Here is a 15,021-nt window from a genome sequence, read left to right as displayed (position 1 = left end):
TTCCTACAACCTACAGTGTAGACTTTATTGTAGGGGTCCTCTGGAGTCCTTTAGGATCTGTTCCGGTCCGACTCTCCCTTTCCTAGCCTGCCTCAGTCAGTGTGCCTGGCTGCTGCAGACACAGGATGGGCAGCCCGCACCCTTCCTGCCACCACCCGGGCCATGCTCACTCCCTGAGTGCAGTCAACCCTTGTATCGCTTTTTTTTTTTTTTTTTTTTGGTTGTTTTTTTCCACAGAGTTCCTTCTGCTCAGAACATCCTTCCCACACCCTTGTTTGTTTATTCATTGAAGCCAGCAATCCAAGGTCCCATAAATAAGTTGTTACTTGGCCTTTTTATTTATTTATTTATTTTTGTACTGGGGATTGAACCCAGGTTTACTTAACCAGTGAGCTATATCCCCAACCCTCCTTAGTTTTATTTACTTATTTTTAAAATTTTGAGACAGGGTCTTGCTCAGTGGCTGAGGTTCTGCATAAGTCTCCTGAGTCACTGGGGTTACAGGCATGTGCCACCACGGCTGGCTGTCACTTAACATTTTATACTTACCACCTGTGAAGGCCTACCGTCATGGTTCCCAGTTATTAATTGACAGTTCTCTTTCAGCCCAGCTCTGAGCTCCTTGAGAACAGACATTTGCTTCTCTCCTCTCCATCGCTCCAGTCTCCAAGCACCATGTGACTATGTTCAGTGTTAACATATTTGCTGGATAAAATTGATATAAAAATGAAAGTTGTTTTTTTCTTTTGCATGTGTCAAGAAGGCAAATCAAAGCACTACTTCTTATTTTTTTTTAATTTTTTTTTTTTTTTTACTTGTAGTTAGACACAATACCTTTATTTATTTATTTACTTATATGTGGTGCTGAGGATTGAACCAGTGCCTTGGATGTGTTAGGCAAACACTCTACCTCTGAGCTACAATCCCAGCCCCCAACTTTCCTTATAAGGAGACCAGACACACCTGTGTGCACGTGCGCACACTCAGAGTGAGGTAGGGTGGGGATGGGTCTTGTTATTCTTTCTTTCTTTCTTTCTTTTTTTTTTTTTTGTGTGTGTGGTGCTGGGGATTGAACCCATGGCCTTGTGCATGTGAGGCAAGCACTCTGCCAATGGAGCTATAGCCCTAGCCCCTTGTTGTTCTTTATATAGATCCTACACTGTGAGCCTGAGATGGCCAGAGCCTACTAAGTGACATTACAGTGAGGGATGACCAAAGTGGCAGCGTTCACATTTACCCAAGAAACACACTACCCAGTGACCTGAGATCCAAATGAAAGAAATACCCTGACTATGTGTGGTACTTTGTTCTAGTACCTTTCATTTAAAAAACGTGCTAACAACAACTCAGTATTTTCACTATCCAATGTTAGATCATCTCTGCAATTAAAAATAAAACAAAAGCCTCTGTCAGTGGGACACACTGACTAGCCACTCCTCCACAGAGTCCTGTCAGAGCCACATGTTAGAACTGCTCCTTCATTTCTTGCTGGTTCTCTGGGCACACAGCACCCTCACATACAGATAGGGACCACTTGCTTAGGGAAAATTCTTTTTACATTGTAATTTTCCTGCTTCACAATTTATGAATGGATCAGATCATCAGGATTGTCTTTGGGAACAAACGGGAGGCTTGTGGCAGGAACGGGACATTGCCCAGCTCTAGGGGGTCAGTGCAACATGCTAGAGTGGTTATGAGACCCTTGGCATTTGGAAAAACAAACACTATCCTCTCCCCCCACCACCACAAATTTGGACACGTATACACAGTTACAGCTTGGGAGGGGGAAGGGGAAACAGAGCATTCTGGGAGGATTTCCAACCACGATAACTATTAGCAATGGTATAAGAACAGGCTGGAGCGAGAGAAAGATTTAGCTCTAATATTGACTCCAAGTCTTGACTTCAATTCAAAATGAGATTTTTTTTTTAAATGAATTTTCATACTAAAAATTTTTTTTCTCAGAAGTTGTGAAGCATCTAGAAATAAGCCACTTGTGGAAGGAGCTCTGACCATTTTTCTCCTCTTGTTTCAGATGACAGTCATGTCCCTTTCCAGGGACCTCAAGGATGACTTTCACAGTGACACAGTGCTCTCCATCTTAAATGAGCAGCGCATCCGGGGCATTTTATGTGATGTCACCATCATTGTGGAAGATACCAAGTTCAAAGCCCACAGCAATGTCCTGGCCGCTTCGAGCCTTTATTTCAAAAACATCTTTTGGAGCCACACAATCTGTATTTCCAGCCACGTCCTGGAGCTGGATGATCTCAAAGCCGAAGTGTTCACAGAGATACTTAATTATATCTACAGCTCCACAGTCGTTGTCAAGAGACAGGAAACGGTCACCGATCTTGCAGCTGCCGGGAAAAAGCTGGGGATATCGTTCCTGGAAGATCTCACCGACCGCAACTTCTCAAATTCCCCGGGTCCTTATGTGTTCTGTATTACTGAAAAGGGAGTGGTCAAAGAAGAAAAAAATGAGAAAAGGCACGAAGAACCAGCCATCACCAACGGGCCCAGGATCACCAATGCATTTTCCATCATCGAGACAGAAAACAGTAATAACATGTTTTCTCCCCTGGACCTGAGGGCCAGTTTCAAAAAAGTCTCTGACTCCATGAGAACAGCCAGCCTTGGCCTGGAGAGGACCGATGTCTGCCAGGAGGCCGAGCCCGTGCGCACGCTGGCCGAACACTCGTACGCCGTCTCCTCCATCACCGAGGCCTACCGAAGCCAGCCTGCGCGGGAGCCTGAGAGCAGCTCACCTGCCAAGGCAGGTAAAGACAATTGTGAGGCTCCTGCCGCAAAACCGAAAACATGCCGAAAGCCAAAGACGTTCTCCATACCCCAGGATTCTGATTCAACCACAGAGAATATACCACCCCCTCCAGTGACCACCCCAGAGGTTCATCAGGAACGAAGTCCCCAGCCAGCTGCCGTTCTCCCCCATTCCAAATCTCCCAGCAAGGAGGGTGACATCCATTTTTCCAAGGAAGATGAAAATCAGTCTTCTGATGTTCCTGGGCCACCAGCAGCAGAGGTCCCCCGCCTCGTTTACAACTGTAGCTGTTGTTCCAAATCCTTTGACAGCAGTGCTCTGCTCAGTGCCCACATGCAGCTGCACAAGCCAACCCAGGAGCCTTTGGTATGCAAGTATTGCAACAAACAGTTCACCACCCTGAACCGACTGGATCGGCACGAACAGATCTGTATGAGGTCAAGCCACGTGCCCATCCCTGGAGAAAACCAACGCTTTTTAGAAAACTATCCCACCATCGGACAGAACGGAGGTTCCTTCACAGGTCCAGAACCATTACTCTCTGAAAATAGGGTTGGTGAATTTTCCAGTCCTGGAAATACCTTGCCAGACACGGACCACATGGTTAAATTTGTTAACGGGCAAATGCTCTACAGTTGCGTCGTGTGTAAGCGTAGTTATGTGACTTTATCCAGCCTCCGAAGACATGCAAATGTCCACTCATGGAGAAGAACATACCCTTGCCATTACTGCAACAAAGTGTTTGCGTTGGCTGAGTACAGGACAAGGCACGAAATTTGGCACACAGGCGAAAGGCGGTATCAGTGCATTTTCTGTCTTGAAACTTTTATGACTTACTATATCCTAAAAAACCACCAGAAGTCTTTCCATGCTATAGATCACAGACTTTCCATCAGCAAAAAAACAGCCAATGGAGGCTTGAAGCCTACTGTCTATCCATATAAGCTTTATAGGCTCCTGCCTATGAAGTGCAAGAGAGCTCCTTACAAGAGCTACCGCAATTCTTCCTATGAAAATGCTCGAGAAAACAATCAAGTGAATGAGTCTGCGCCTGGCACCTATGTCGTTCAGAATCCACACAGCTCTGACCTACCTACGTTGAATTTCCAAGAGAACGCGAACGCCTTGACCAACAGTCCCTCGGTCCCTTTGGAAACGTCTACGTGTAAGGACACACCCACTTCTGCCAATGCACAAAAGGCAGAGGGCACCAAGTGGGGAGAGGAGACATTGAAAATTGATCTTGACAACAACTTTTATTCAACTGAGGTGTCGGTTTCTTCCACTGAGAATGCCGTCAGTTCTGACCCCCAGGGAGGGGAAGCGCCTGTTTCGTCTCTGAGCAATGGCAGTGAGAACTCAGCCTCTGTGATCAGCTACAGTGGCTCGGCACCCTCCGTCATCGTGCACAGTAGCCAGTTTTCATCAGTGATAATGCACAGCAATTCCATCGCTGCCCCGGCCAGCAGCAACCACAGAGTCCCCGGAGAGCCGGCTGTCAGTCAGCCCCTGAAAGATGACAGCAAGCCTGAGATGGATAAAATGGGCAGATCTGCAAGCAGACCCAAAAGCATTAAGGAGAAAAAGAAAGCTATTCCTCCTAACAGGGGAGAGATACCAGAGGAACCCAAATATGCTGCTGACCCCGGAGGGTCGTTGAGCAAAACCACCAACATCGCTGAAGAAACCAGTAAAATTGAAACCTACATTGCAAAACCTGCTCTGCCTGGAACCTCCACAAATAGCAATGTTGCCCCCCTTTGCCAAATAACAGTGAAAATTGGGAACGAAGCCATTGTGAAAAGGCATATCCTAGGATCTAAATTATTTTACAAAAGAGGGAGAAGATCTAAGTATCAGATGCAGGAGGAAGCATTGCCCCAGGAGAGTGACCCAGAGACCCACAGAGACAGCCCACTGGGGCTTTGCCCATCTGAGTGCGTGGAGATGAATGAAGTGTTCGATGACGCCAGTGACCAGGATTCCACTGACAAGCCGTGGCGCCCTTACTACAACTATAAGCCCAAAAAGAAATCCAGACAGTTGAGAAAGATGAGGAAGGTCAACTGGAAGAAAGAACGTGGCAGCAGAAGCCCAAGCAGCCGGTGTAGGTTCCCAGCAGAACTGGACTGTGCCGTGGGGAAGTCGCCTCCGGACAAGGCCTTTGAGGAAGAAGAAAACAAAGAGATGCCCAAGCTGCAGTGTGAACTCTGCGACGGAGACAAAGCCTCCGGGGCCGGAAGCAACGGAAGGCCCCACCGGCATCTCACTTCCAAGCCTTACGTCTGCGAGCTGTGTGCCAAGCAGTTCCAGAGCCCCTCCACGCTCAAGATGCACATGAGGTGCCACACTGGGGAGAAGCCGTACCAGTGCAAGACCTGTGGACGGTGCTTTTCGGTGCAAGGGAACTTACAGAAACATGAACGCATCCACCTGGGGGTGAAGGAGTTCATCTGCCAGTATTGCAACAAGGCATTCACACTGAACGAGACCCTCAAAATCCACGAGAGAATCCACACTGGGGAGAAGCGGTACCGCTGTCAGTTCTGCTTCCAGAGTTTTCTATATCTCTCCACGAAAAGGAATCATGAGCAGAGGCATATCCGGGAGCATAATGGGAAAGGCTTTGCTTGCTTCCAGTGCCCCAAAATTTGCAAAACAGCTGCAGCTCTCGGGATGCACCAGAAGAAACACTTATTCAAAAACCCAAGTCAGCAGGAGAAAACGGAGGACGAGAGCCAGGAAAATTCAAACCCCTCGGAGAATCAACATCTCATGGATTCAGAAGACGGTGATCAAAAAGATAATGCACAGACCATTGTTGAAAATGTCCTTTGAATGGCAATAGTTCGAAAAATCTTCGGAAAGATAAGTTGGTGGGGATTTTTTTTTAAGTTTTTTTGTGTTTTTTTGTTGTTGTTGTTTTTAAGTTTAGAATTTTGTTTTTGTTCACATAATAGCAGTCATGAAGGAGTGAAATGTATTTTTAAAAAAAATCTCATTTGTGAAAACTCCAGAAAAAGGATCCTAATATCTTTCTTCTATGAGTTTTAGCATTAACTTCATAAAGTGCACAAAAAATAAAATAGCTGAATCCTCCAACATCCCAAGTATCTTGTGAAAGTTCATGAAGTTCTTAGCTGTGGTATTTCTACCAGTGAAAGAGGAGTTTAATTTTAGCCTAATGTAAAACTTAATAGTAAATGCTGATAAGAGCTGGCTGCTGAACTGTCTTTAATCACTGGAGAAAATAAGGGTCAGATATGAAGATGGCATCTTCAAAATATGTGAAATGGTAAATGAGCGATGACAGTATTTATTCCCATCTGGCTTCTACACTCTTAAAATGTGTTTAAATTAATGGGTACACAGGAAACACTTCACAATATAACTGAAAAATACGTGTGTCATGAGGAACCTAAAGTAGGACATTCATACAGTATCTAGAACGACTTCTGCAAATAAACCTTGTAAAATACATATATGAATCCCAAGAACTTTGAACTGTCCATATCCCCCGTAGAAACTTCTGACAAGCAATAGATCTGCCAGTGATGGGGACTGGTGTACAAAGGAGTAGACTTGACTGAAGAGCATGCATGTGCTTTTAGATGGAATGTTGTGCTGTTCCCTTGAATTATGGCTGAGCTGTTACTAGAACTGGTGTAATCAAGTCACAGAAAACATAGGTCATGCCTTATCTGTGGGGGAAAGCCTTCCCAGAATTTACCTGTGATTTTACCTGTGCCGTACCTTACTTTGCAATGGCCTCACCTCAGAGAATGAGAGAGGGTCAAATTCTTCTGAAACTCTCTGCAGTCTTCCAGCCGTCTTAAGGCCACGGCCATGGATGTGGGGATCTGTTCCAGACAGACTTAAGGGTGCAAGGAAACCTGGCATTTCCCATTCCCACTAAAGGAGTGTCCAGGAGATGTAGCCAGGCATACACGTGCTGGTGAGAGTGACAGCGAATCCCTCTGATTACTAGCCGCCTTGGAGATCAGTAAGCCCACACATCCATACTAGTATAAAATTGAAGGACAGCAGGTCACCCCCAGGCCCATGAATGACTTGAGCAGGCAAGAGGAAAGGATAGGCTTCCTCACCTCAAACAGTAGCTTTGTTTTTGAGGGTTGGGGAGGTGGAGTAGAGTTCTGCCCCTTAATTATATGACTCAGAAATCTATCCCCCAATTCAGAAGCTTTGTGTTCATATCTGCAGACACCTAGGCCCCTTGCTAAAAACCCACGTAGGTTCTTTAACGTTCTTTTACACTGACCCGTCCTATCAACATTGCCCTCAGAAATCCAGTTGCGCTACAGGATATTCTGTCATGTGGACTAGGTTTTGGAAAGCTGGGACTTAACGATTCTTATTTTTACAACTGCCAGAATAGAGGGAGAGAGAATACATTCCTACCCTTTGATCACCAGTGTGAGCAGAATCAGAATCGAGTTCAAAGGTGACCAGCAGCCATCCATGTTCATTGGATTGACAGATGGAAACCCAAGGTCATCCGAGGTTGGAAGGTTATCATCATGAAGAAGTCGCTCAGAGGACTCCGGTTTCTCTTGACAAGTGTGATGTGTCCATGAAGAAGACTTAGTGTGGATTTGGGTGGGCGAGAAAACATTTCAACACCCAGAAAAGGACATGATTGAAGTTGACCTTTTTATACCGTAGTAGTTTGCTGTTAAGTAACCCCAATATTGTATCTGCATTTATCTTTTGTTCATCTACTTTCACTTACATGCAGTATTATATAGTAGAGGAAAATGGGAAATTGCAAGCAAACTCAACTTTATTTTGTATGTTGTATATATGTATACCTGCACCATCCGTTTGGGTTTTGTTAAGGAGATAGTCACAAAGGGCTTATGAAAATCACTTTCAGATTGATAATTAGAATACTGAAAAAGCAACCCTGTGATCCACTGATTTGTCTCTCATCTGAGTTAGGATTATGAGTCAATAAATTACGTATTTTAGTTATTTTGATTTAAAACTATAAATATAAAATTATTACATGTAGTGAAGTCTCCCAGCCCTCACATGTGGATATTTTTTAAGTGGACTCGTATGCTGATAATTCTAGACCAAAGTAAATATGGCAGAATATTTATACATGAAAAAATAATTTTGCAAATATTTTCTATAATTGTATTATTCGTTAAAAATGTTGATAGCTTGTGTTAGTTTCAGGGAGGGGTGTATATTTTGATAAAAAAAATACTTGACTTTGTAATTCTGTATATTCTATACAATTTATAGCAGAGCCGTTTTAAGACAACCTTGTCACCTTTTTTTTGTTAATTGTGAAAATTTTATTATGAGTGATGTTTAAGTATGCATCGAGTACATAAAGACCAACTAGAATTAAAGTTAAGTGTAAACAGTGAACATACTGTATGCTGTACAAGATATATTGTAATTTGCTGTTTTAGCATCTGTATTTTGGTTAGAAGATATTATTAAATGCAGATGTTAAGGGTTGGAAAAGTCTAATTTTATTTTTAGAAATAATGAATATAAATTTGTTTTTGCTTGATTAAAATAGCTTATTCCTACGTTAAGTCTCTTTTCAAATGTTTCGGTGTTAATCCTTTTGTGCAGCTGTTTCGCCTGTGTGAATCACAGCTCTGTCTCCCATATTGTTCATTCAGTATATTTCTGTGGCCGAACTTGTTTATGCCTCTTGGTGTCCCAATTTACATCCTTAGGAAGCAAATGGATTATGACATTTAAAGGAAAAGCAGAATAAGAGACAGTGAGGTCTTCCGATAATGGAGGGTTTTGAATAGGCCTGATCTTGTAATGATGCCTCAGAGAGTGGAATGCTGTCTTGGAGGTCTTCTGCTCACCCGCGGGAAACAAATTACATTGATTGAGTGCCAGCTGCTTGGCATATGTCTTTACCTGGGCTCTTTCATGAACAACCCCGCCCTGAAGTAGTCCTCCTCCTCCTTCCTATAATGATATTGAGAAGGCCCCACAGCCAGCCAGAGTGAGCCAGGACTCCAACTCGGGGTCTGCCTGACTCCAAAGCCCCTGTATTTGTTACCTCTCCACATCTTAGAGAAAAAATGCTGAATGGAGAGTGAAGGAGGCCGTGACAAAGCAGTGCAGCCTTAGGGGTGGTTGTTGGCATGGCCTCTCTGCAGCAGGCTGAAGGAGGCAGCCATAAGCTCAGCATCACCTGATTCGGGCTTCTCTCTATAGGGATGTTACCTGGTTTTATAAAACCAGTTTTTAAGAGTTTTTACATTTTTTTTAAGACTATGGAGTAAAAGTATAATGCAATTATAAGCAATTTTTCCACATGAAGAAAAAAACTTCCATTGTCACAGACCATGTTCCTGACCTTAGCTCATCATCTTGCAAATGCATACAATTTGTCACATATGTCTAATGGCCAGTGTCAGTGGCTCAGGCAGCACAATCCGTTACCAACACAGGGAAAATAAATCACATTTCTGGCTTACTGATGACTGGCCTAGCATCAATTTTGTATCTAAAGGGCAATTCAAACCAGACTCACCAAAACTTTGATAACTGTTGTCTACTAAAACTAACTTCATTATCTACTGAAATAACAGAATTAATATTGAAAGAACTTGTAACAGTTGAGAAAAATACCAGAATTAAAAGCATAAAAATAAATCATGCAAGGCAATGCTGTTTGTACCTATTTTTTTAAATTTATTTTTTAGTTGTACACAATACCTATTTTTATGTGGTGGTGAGGATTGAACCCAGGACCTCGAGCATGCTCAGTGAGTGCTCTACCGCTGAGCCACAACTCCAGCCCTGTACCTATTTTTTAATTAGTTCAGGTCTCTTCGTTCCTATTGCTGTCCTTTGCTGTCCCCTGATTGACTGATCCGTCTCTGCTTCCTGTCCCCATGTTTCTCTGCAGAGACAATAGTTCTTCTATTTCAATTTCATCCATATCTAAAAAGTCTTCACCATTCCCCTCCTCAGATCTTGTCCATCTATTAATTGATCTTCCAGAGACAGACACAACCCTTTATAGTTTGCACCCTCTGACCCTGGTTCTTCAAACAAGATGGTCAGTCAGCAAATGTCTTGGTGTGCAATTTTTAAAACTGTACACTCAAAATTTGGACAACAGATGGGAGGACTGATTATAACAGAAATATTGTCATATTATCTCATCAGTGACACTTAAGACATTTATTTGTTTCAGTGTTTTCCTGGGAAATCAAAATGACTTTTTTCTTTTTTCTTTTTTTTTTTTTTAATATTTATTTGGTTTTCGGCAGACACAACATCTTTGTTTGTATGTGGTGCTGAGGATCGAACCCAGGCCGCACACATGCCAGGCGAGCGCGCTACCGCTTGAGCCACATCTCCAGCCCTGACTTTTTTCAATAAATATAACATGATTTCTGAGTAATTATAGAAGTAAATGTTTTCCTCCTGTTATAAGAAGCTTTTGTACACAAATTCTAACAATATAACAATGCTCATTTGTGTAGAATTTAGACCCATTTATTCAGAATGTGCTTAATTTTGAGTGTTGAGCATTTTATCAAGGCTATGGCTACAGAGGTAGCCTGAGTGTTTAAGGAACTTAAGTCTAGTGAAGGATTGAGGAAGCAATAGATATTGATGAAGCCCTGAGCTAGAGAAGTGGGATTGAGTGGGCCTTCACCAGAGAGGACAGGTCCAAGTTGGAGTGGTTAAAACAAAGGAGCCATCGTGGCTTGTAGGCTATCCCAAAAGCCTTGGGGTTGGGTTGGGGACCTTGGAGAGGCAGGCAGAGGTCACATCATTGGAGCCTCACAGGCCACACAGAAGAGTTGCTGAGGCAGGCCTTGAACTTGCAACCCTCCCTGACTCAGCTTCCCAAGCTGCTGGCATTACAGGTGTGTGCCCTGCACTTGGCCAAAAGGAAGCATTTTAAACCTAACTATACTATAATCACACTTTAAAAATTAGTCATTCTTTGATATCAAATCCCATCAGTAAAAACTTCCCTTTTTTGGAGGGGGTGTACGGGGGATTGAACTCGGTGGCACTCGGCCACTGAGACACATCCCCAGCCCTCTTATGTATTTTATTTATAAAGACAGGGTCTCACTAAGTTGCTTAGCAACTCGTTTTTTTGCTGAGGTTGCTTTTGAACTTGCGATCCTTCTGTCTCAGCCTCCTGAGCCACTGGGATTATAGGTGTGTACCACCAAGCTTGGCAAAATTTCTCTTTTTTTTAATATTTATTTTTTAGTTTTAGGTGGACACAATAACTTCATTTTACATTTATGTGGTGCTGAGGATCGAACCCAATGCCTCATGCATGCTCTACCATTGAGCCACAACCCCAGACCCTGGCAAAACTTCTTAATAACTTGAATCAGAATCCAACAAAGGTCTCACACTGCAATTAGATGGCACGCCTCCCTTCTAATCTATAGCTTCTCCTCTATGTCTATTTTTCTCCCTTTACAAATTAGTTTTAAAGAAACTAGGTTATTCACAGTGTCTGCAGTAGCAAGTCAACTTTCTAGTTGTTATATTCTTTCACTAGGAAGCACAGAATATCTTGCTAAGACATTGGAGGTGTTTTGAATATAGATTTGATGGGCTTCGCTGGTAACTTAGGTTCCAGGGAGTTAAAAAAAAAAAAAAATGAGAGGGGGAGGAATGAAGGATGACTCCAGGTTTGGGTGTGAGCAATAGGAAGGATAGACAGCAGACAAATAGACACATGGTGCTGAAGTTCAGAAGAGGAGGCTGACTTGAGATGTGGATTTGAAAGTTGTGTTTTATTCATTCAAAACATACTTGAATTAAGCACTTGGAATACAACAGGAGAGCAAAACAGATAGTCCCTAGAGCTTGTGACCTGGAAGAGAACACAGAAAGCTAAGTGATCATACTCGCCATAGTGCTATGAAGAAGAGCCATGTGGTGCTAGAAAGACTTCTGATGGAGGTATGACCTGGTCTGGAAGCTCAAGGAAAACCTTCCTCAAAGGATTTTTAAGCTGAGATCTGAAGAATTAGAGTTGGAAAGGGACAGGGTTTGGTTTCTAGGTAGAGGGAATGGCATACACCAAGGTCTACCCTGGAGAGAACACAGGGCATCGGAGGCCAGTCATGGCCAGAACACAAGAGACATGAGTTTAAGATCCAACTGGAGGGCAGGAGCCATAGCACACAGGGCCTTCCAGGTAATGCTGAGGATCTGGACTGTCCGCTAATCGCAAGGGAGAGCCACGGAGGCTGGAGATGTAGCTCAGTGGTAGAGCACTTGAACAGCATGCAGGCCTGGGTTCCTTTCCCAGCACAGGAAGGAAGGAAGGAAGGAAGGAGGAGAGGGAGGGAGGGAGGGAAGGAGGGAGGTGGGGGAAGGAAAAGGGCGAGGGAGGGAAGGAACTTAAAGCCATTAGAAAGTTGTCACAATGGTCAGGGCTAGATAGGATAGTGGCTTGAATTATGTGGTGGTAGTAAAGATGGAGAGAAAAGAGAGGACTTGAGAGAGAGAGATGTAGGAGATTAAATCAGCAGGACTTGATGTTGGATTGGTTGTGGGACGTGAAGGCTAGGAAGGGATCAAAGGTCATCTTTTGGTTTTAGAATTATTGAAACTATGGGAATGTGAGGCATCCCCCATGCAGCTTATTTGAGGAAGAAGCCAGAACCCCAGATAATACCAATATGTGAAAGCCAAGTGACCCAGAAACCTATACATGAGACACCAGAGGAGGAGGAAGAAAGTTGGGGGAGTGGCAGCGAAGAAGCCAGACTGTCCGCTAACAGCAAGGGAGAGCCACGGAGACCCACTCAGAGTGACAAGTGTCTCAAGGGGAGATGAAGCCGGGTCAGGAAATCTGGAAAGTGCCCTTTGCGCCCAGCAACTACAAGGCTGTTGGCAGTGCTGTGCTGGTAAGTGTTTAACAACCAGCTCTTAGGTGAGAAGGGAAGCCCTGGTTTGTAGTAGTGGCCAATTTCTGTCTTGTCAACACTCCCACTGTGGACGGTTTTAAGGCACCTACATGATGGCACTGCACTTGCGATGGGAAGAGGGGCCTCCAATTGGCTCATGAGAGCTGGTGCGAGGCTGCTCCCGTGACTCGGTGGTGATCTTGGCAAGGGTGCTCCAATAGGGTAGTGCAGGAGGAAACAGATGGAGGGGTGAGGGTGGAGACAGCGAGTGAGAACTCCTGCTTCAAGAAGCTCAGCTACGAAGGGAGAAGAAATACAGAGAAAGGCACCTGTGAGTGGAACCTGTGGTCTGAGGAACACCAGGTATGGGGCAAAGGAGGAGGAGGCAACGGAGTTTTGGACATTGAGAGATTGGTTGCAACAAGGACCGTGGAAGTTGGATTTAACTTAAAGAGGCACAGTTAGTTAGTTTGTTTTTGTTTCTTGTTTTTCTGGTACTGAGAATTGAACCCAGGGGCATTGAACCACTGAGCCACATCCCCAGCCCTTTTTTAATATTTTATTTTGAGACAGGGTCTCACTGAGTTGCTTAGGGCCTCACTAAGTTGCTAAGGCTGGCTTTGAACTCATGATCCTCCTGTCTCAGCCTCCCAGGCCACTGTTACAGATGTGCACCATTGCTCCAGGCAGAAGCACAGATTAATGTCTAATAGAACAAAATATAAATGGAGGCGTCAGGATGAGGTGTCTCAGTAAGACTGAAGAGCTCCCCACGACTACTTTCCCAAGTGTCCTTCCCGTCCATCTGTCACGGTGGCAATGATAACTGTCTCTGTTTGAAAGCTGTGGACACTGAGGCCTAGAGGAGTTAGGGGCTTGCCCAGGCTCATATAGCGGGACCAATTCTGAGCCTGTTGGTCTTCAGGACTCTATTTTCACTTTCATCAACTGATCTACGTCGACTAAGGTATCTTTTGGAAGACCCATTACTGAGTGACCAAGACAGTTCTTTCCTCAGAATAAGTGTTTATTAGCTTGAGAGTCTAATGCCCTCGGAGCCCGAGGTCACTCATTTCTTCATTCAACATATTCTATATGGCAGTTGGCATTCGCTAGAGTTTGGACCTGAAGTCCCCCCAGGCAAACTCATGTGTTGAAAGCACGGTCCCCAATGCAGCAAGGTTCGGAGGTGGAGCTTTTAGGAAATGAGGGGCTGTAACCTCACCAGTGGATGAATCCATTTGGTGAGTTAATAATTTGAATGGACAATTGAGTAGTAACTGTAGGCAGGTGGGGCGTGGCTAGAGGAAGAAGGTCACTGAGCCTAGCCTTGGGGACTGTCTGTCCCTGACCTTTTCCTGTCTTTTTCTTCCTCTGCTTGCCAGCTGCCACGAGTTGAGCAACTTTCTCCCACCACAGCCTTCTGCCATGATGCTTTCGCCCTGGCGCCTCTGACCATGACCTGAACCTCTAAAAGTGTGATCCATGGAAAACCCTTCCTCCTTGGGCTTGGTGGCTCACACCTGGAATCCCAGCCATCAGGAGGCTGAGGAAGGAGCATTGTGAGTTTGAGGCCGATCTCAGCAACTTATCGAGACCCTGTCTCAAAATGAAATATATGAATAGCTGGGGACGTGGCTCAGTGGTGAAGCAGCCCTGGGTCCAATCACCAGTGCTGCAAAATAAACCTTCGTCTTCTAAATGGTTCTTCTCAGGTTATTTTGGTGGCGGTGATGAAAATCTGACTGACGCAGCATTGCCAGGCACTATTCTCAGTATCTAGTGACTATATGAACTCATTTAATTCCCCACATCAAGCTTGTGAGGAAGGTTGTCCTTGTTTATTACAGGTGTATTTTGCGGTAAAGTGCCCTAAAACTTAGTGACTTAAAACACCCATGTATCACATGTATCACCCATCTCACATGGTTCTGTGGGTTAGGCTAGGATCAGCCTCTTGTGTAGTTCTAGTCAGATGGTGGTAGGGCTGCAGTTGCGTAAAGGCTTGGCTGGCTGGCATCAAAGAGGTCAGAGTCCATCCCAGATTCAAGGGAGTAGAGGGGTGGACTGTCCTTCTCAATGGAGGAGTGACAGGTGCATACAGGGAGGGAAGGAACTGATGGCAGCATCTTTCCAGATGAGCTACTGCAAGGGATAATCCTTAATGAGAGAGTCAAGGCATAGTGAAGTTAAATAACTTACCCAAGGTAGCACAGCTGGTAAGTAGAGAGACAGAGCTAATCCCCGAGAGCTGAGCTCCAGAGCCTGCTAGGAAAGCAAAAGGTCCTGGGGCCCACAGCACAGCTCCTCATGGCAGAGTTACAGTGGCTA

At 44.5% G+C, this 15,021-nt stretch overlaps 1 protein-coding gene across 2 annotated transcripts in view; it reads left to right on the top strand.

Moving 5' to 3' along the window:
• The window catches only part of Zbtb38 (zinc finger and BTB domain containing 38), an 80,414-nt gene extending 66,269 nt beyond the window's left edge, over positions 1 to 14,145 (top strand). Inside the window, exon 8 of one of the 2 annotated variants that reach the window (XR_013092451.2) lies at positions 14,076 to 14,145. Coding sequence is in view for 1 of the 2 variants with exons in the window: in XM_076867580.2 (XP_076723695.2) it covers positions 2,036 to 5,620 (3,585 nt within the window). In the remaining variant the exon portion in view is untranslated. Of the gene's footprint in view, positions 1 to 2,035; positions 9,268 to 14,075 lie in introns of those variants that run through there. The other variant, XM_076867580.2, reaches the window with a different exon arrangement.
• The last annotated feature ends 876 nt before the right edge of the window (positions 14,146 to 15,021 follow it).

Source organism: Callospermophilus lateralis, chromosome 10 (genome assembly GCF_048772815.1).
Source record: "Callospermophilus lateralis isolate mCalLat2 chromosome 10, mCalLat2.hap1, whole genome shotgun sequence".
In the NCBI taxonomy this organism is placed as follows: Eukaryota; Metazoa; Chordata; class Mammalia; order Rodentia; family Sciuridae; genus Callospermophilus; species Callospermophilus lateralis.
The sequence above is the reverse complement of the archived record's forward strand: the minus strand, read 5'-3'. Positions and strand labels throughout refer to the sequence as shown.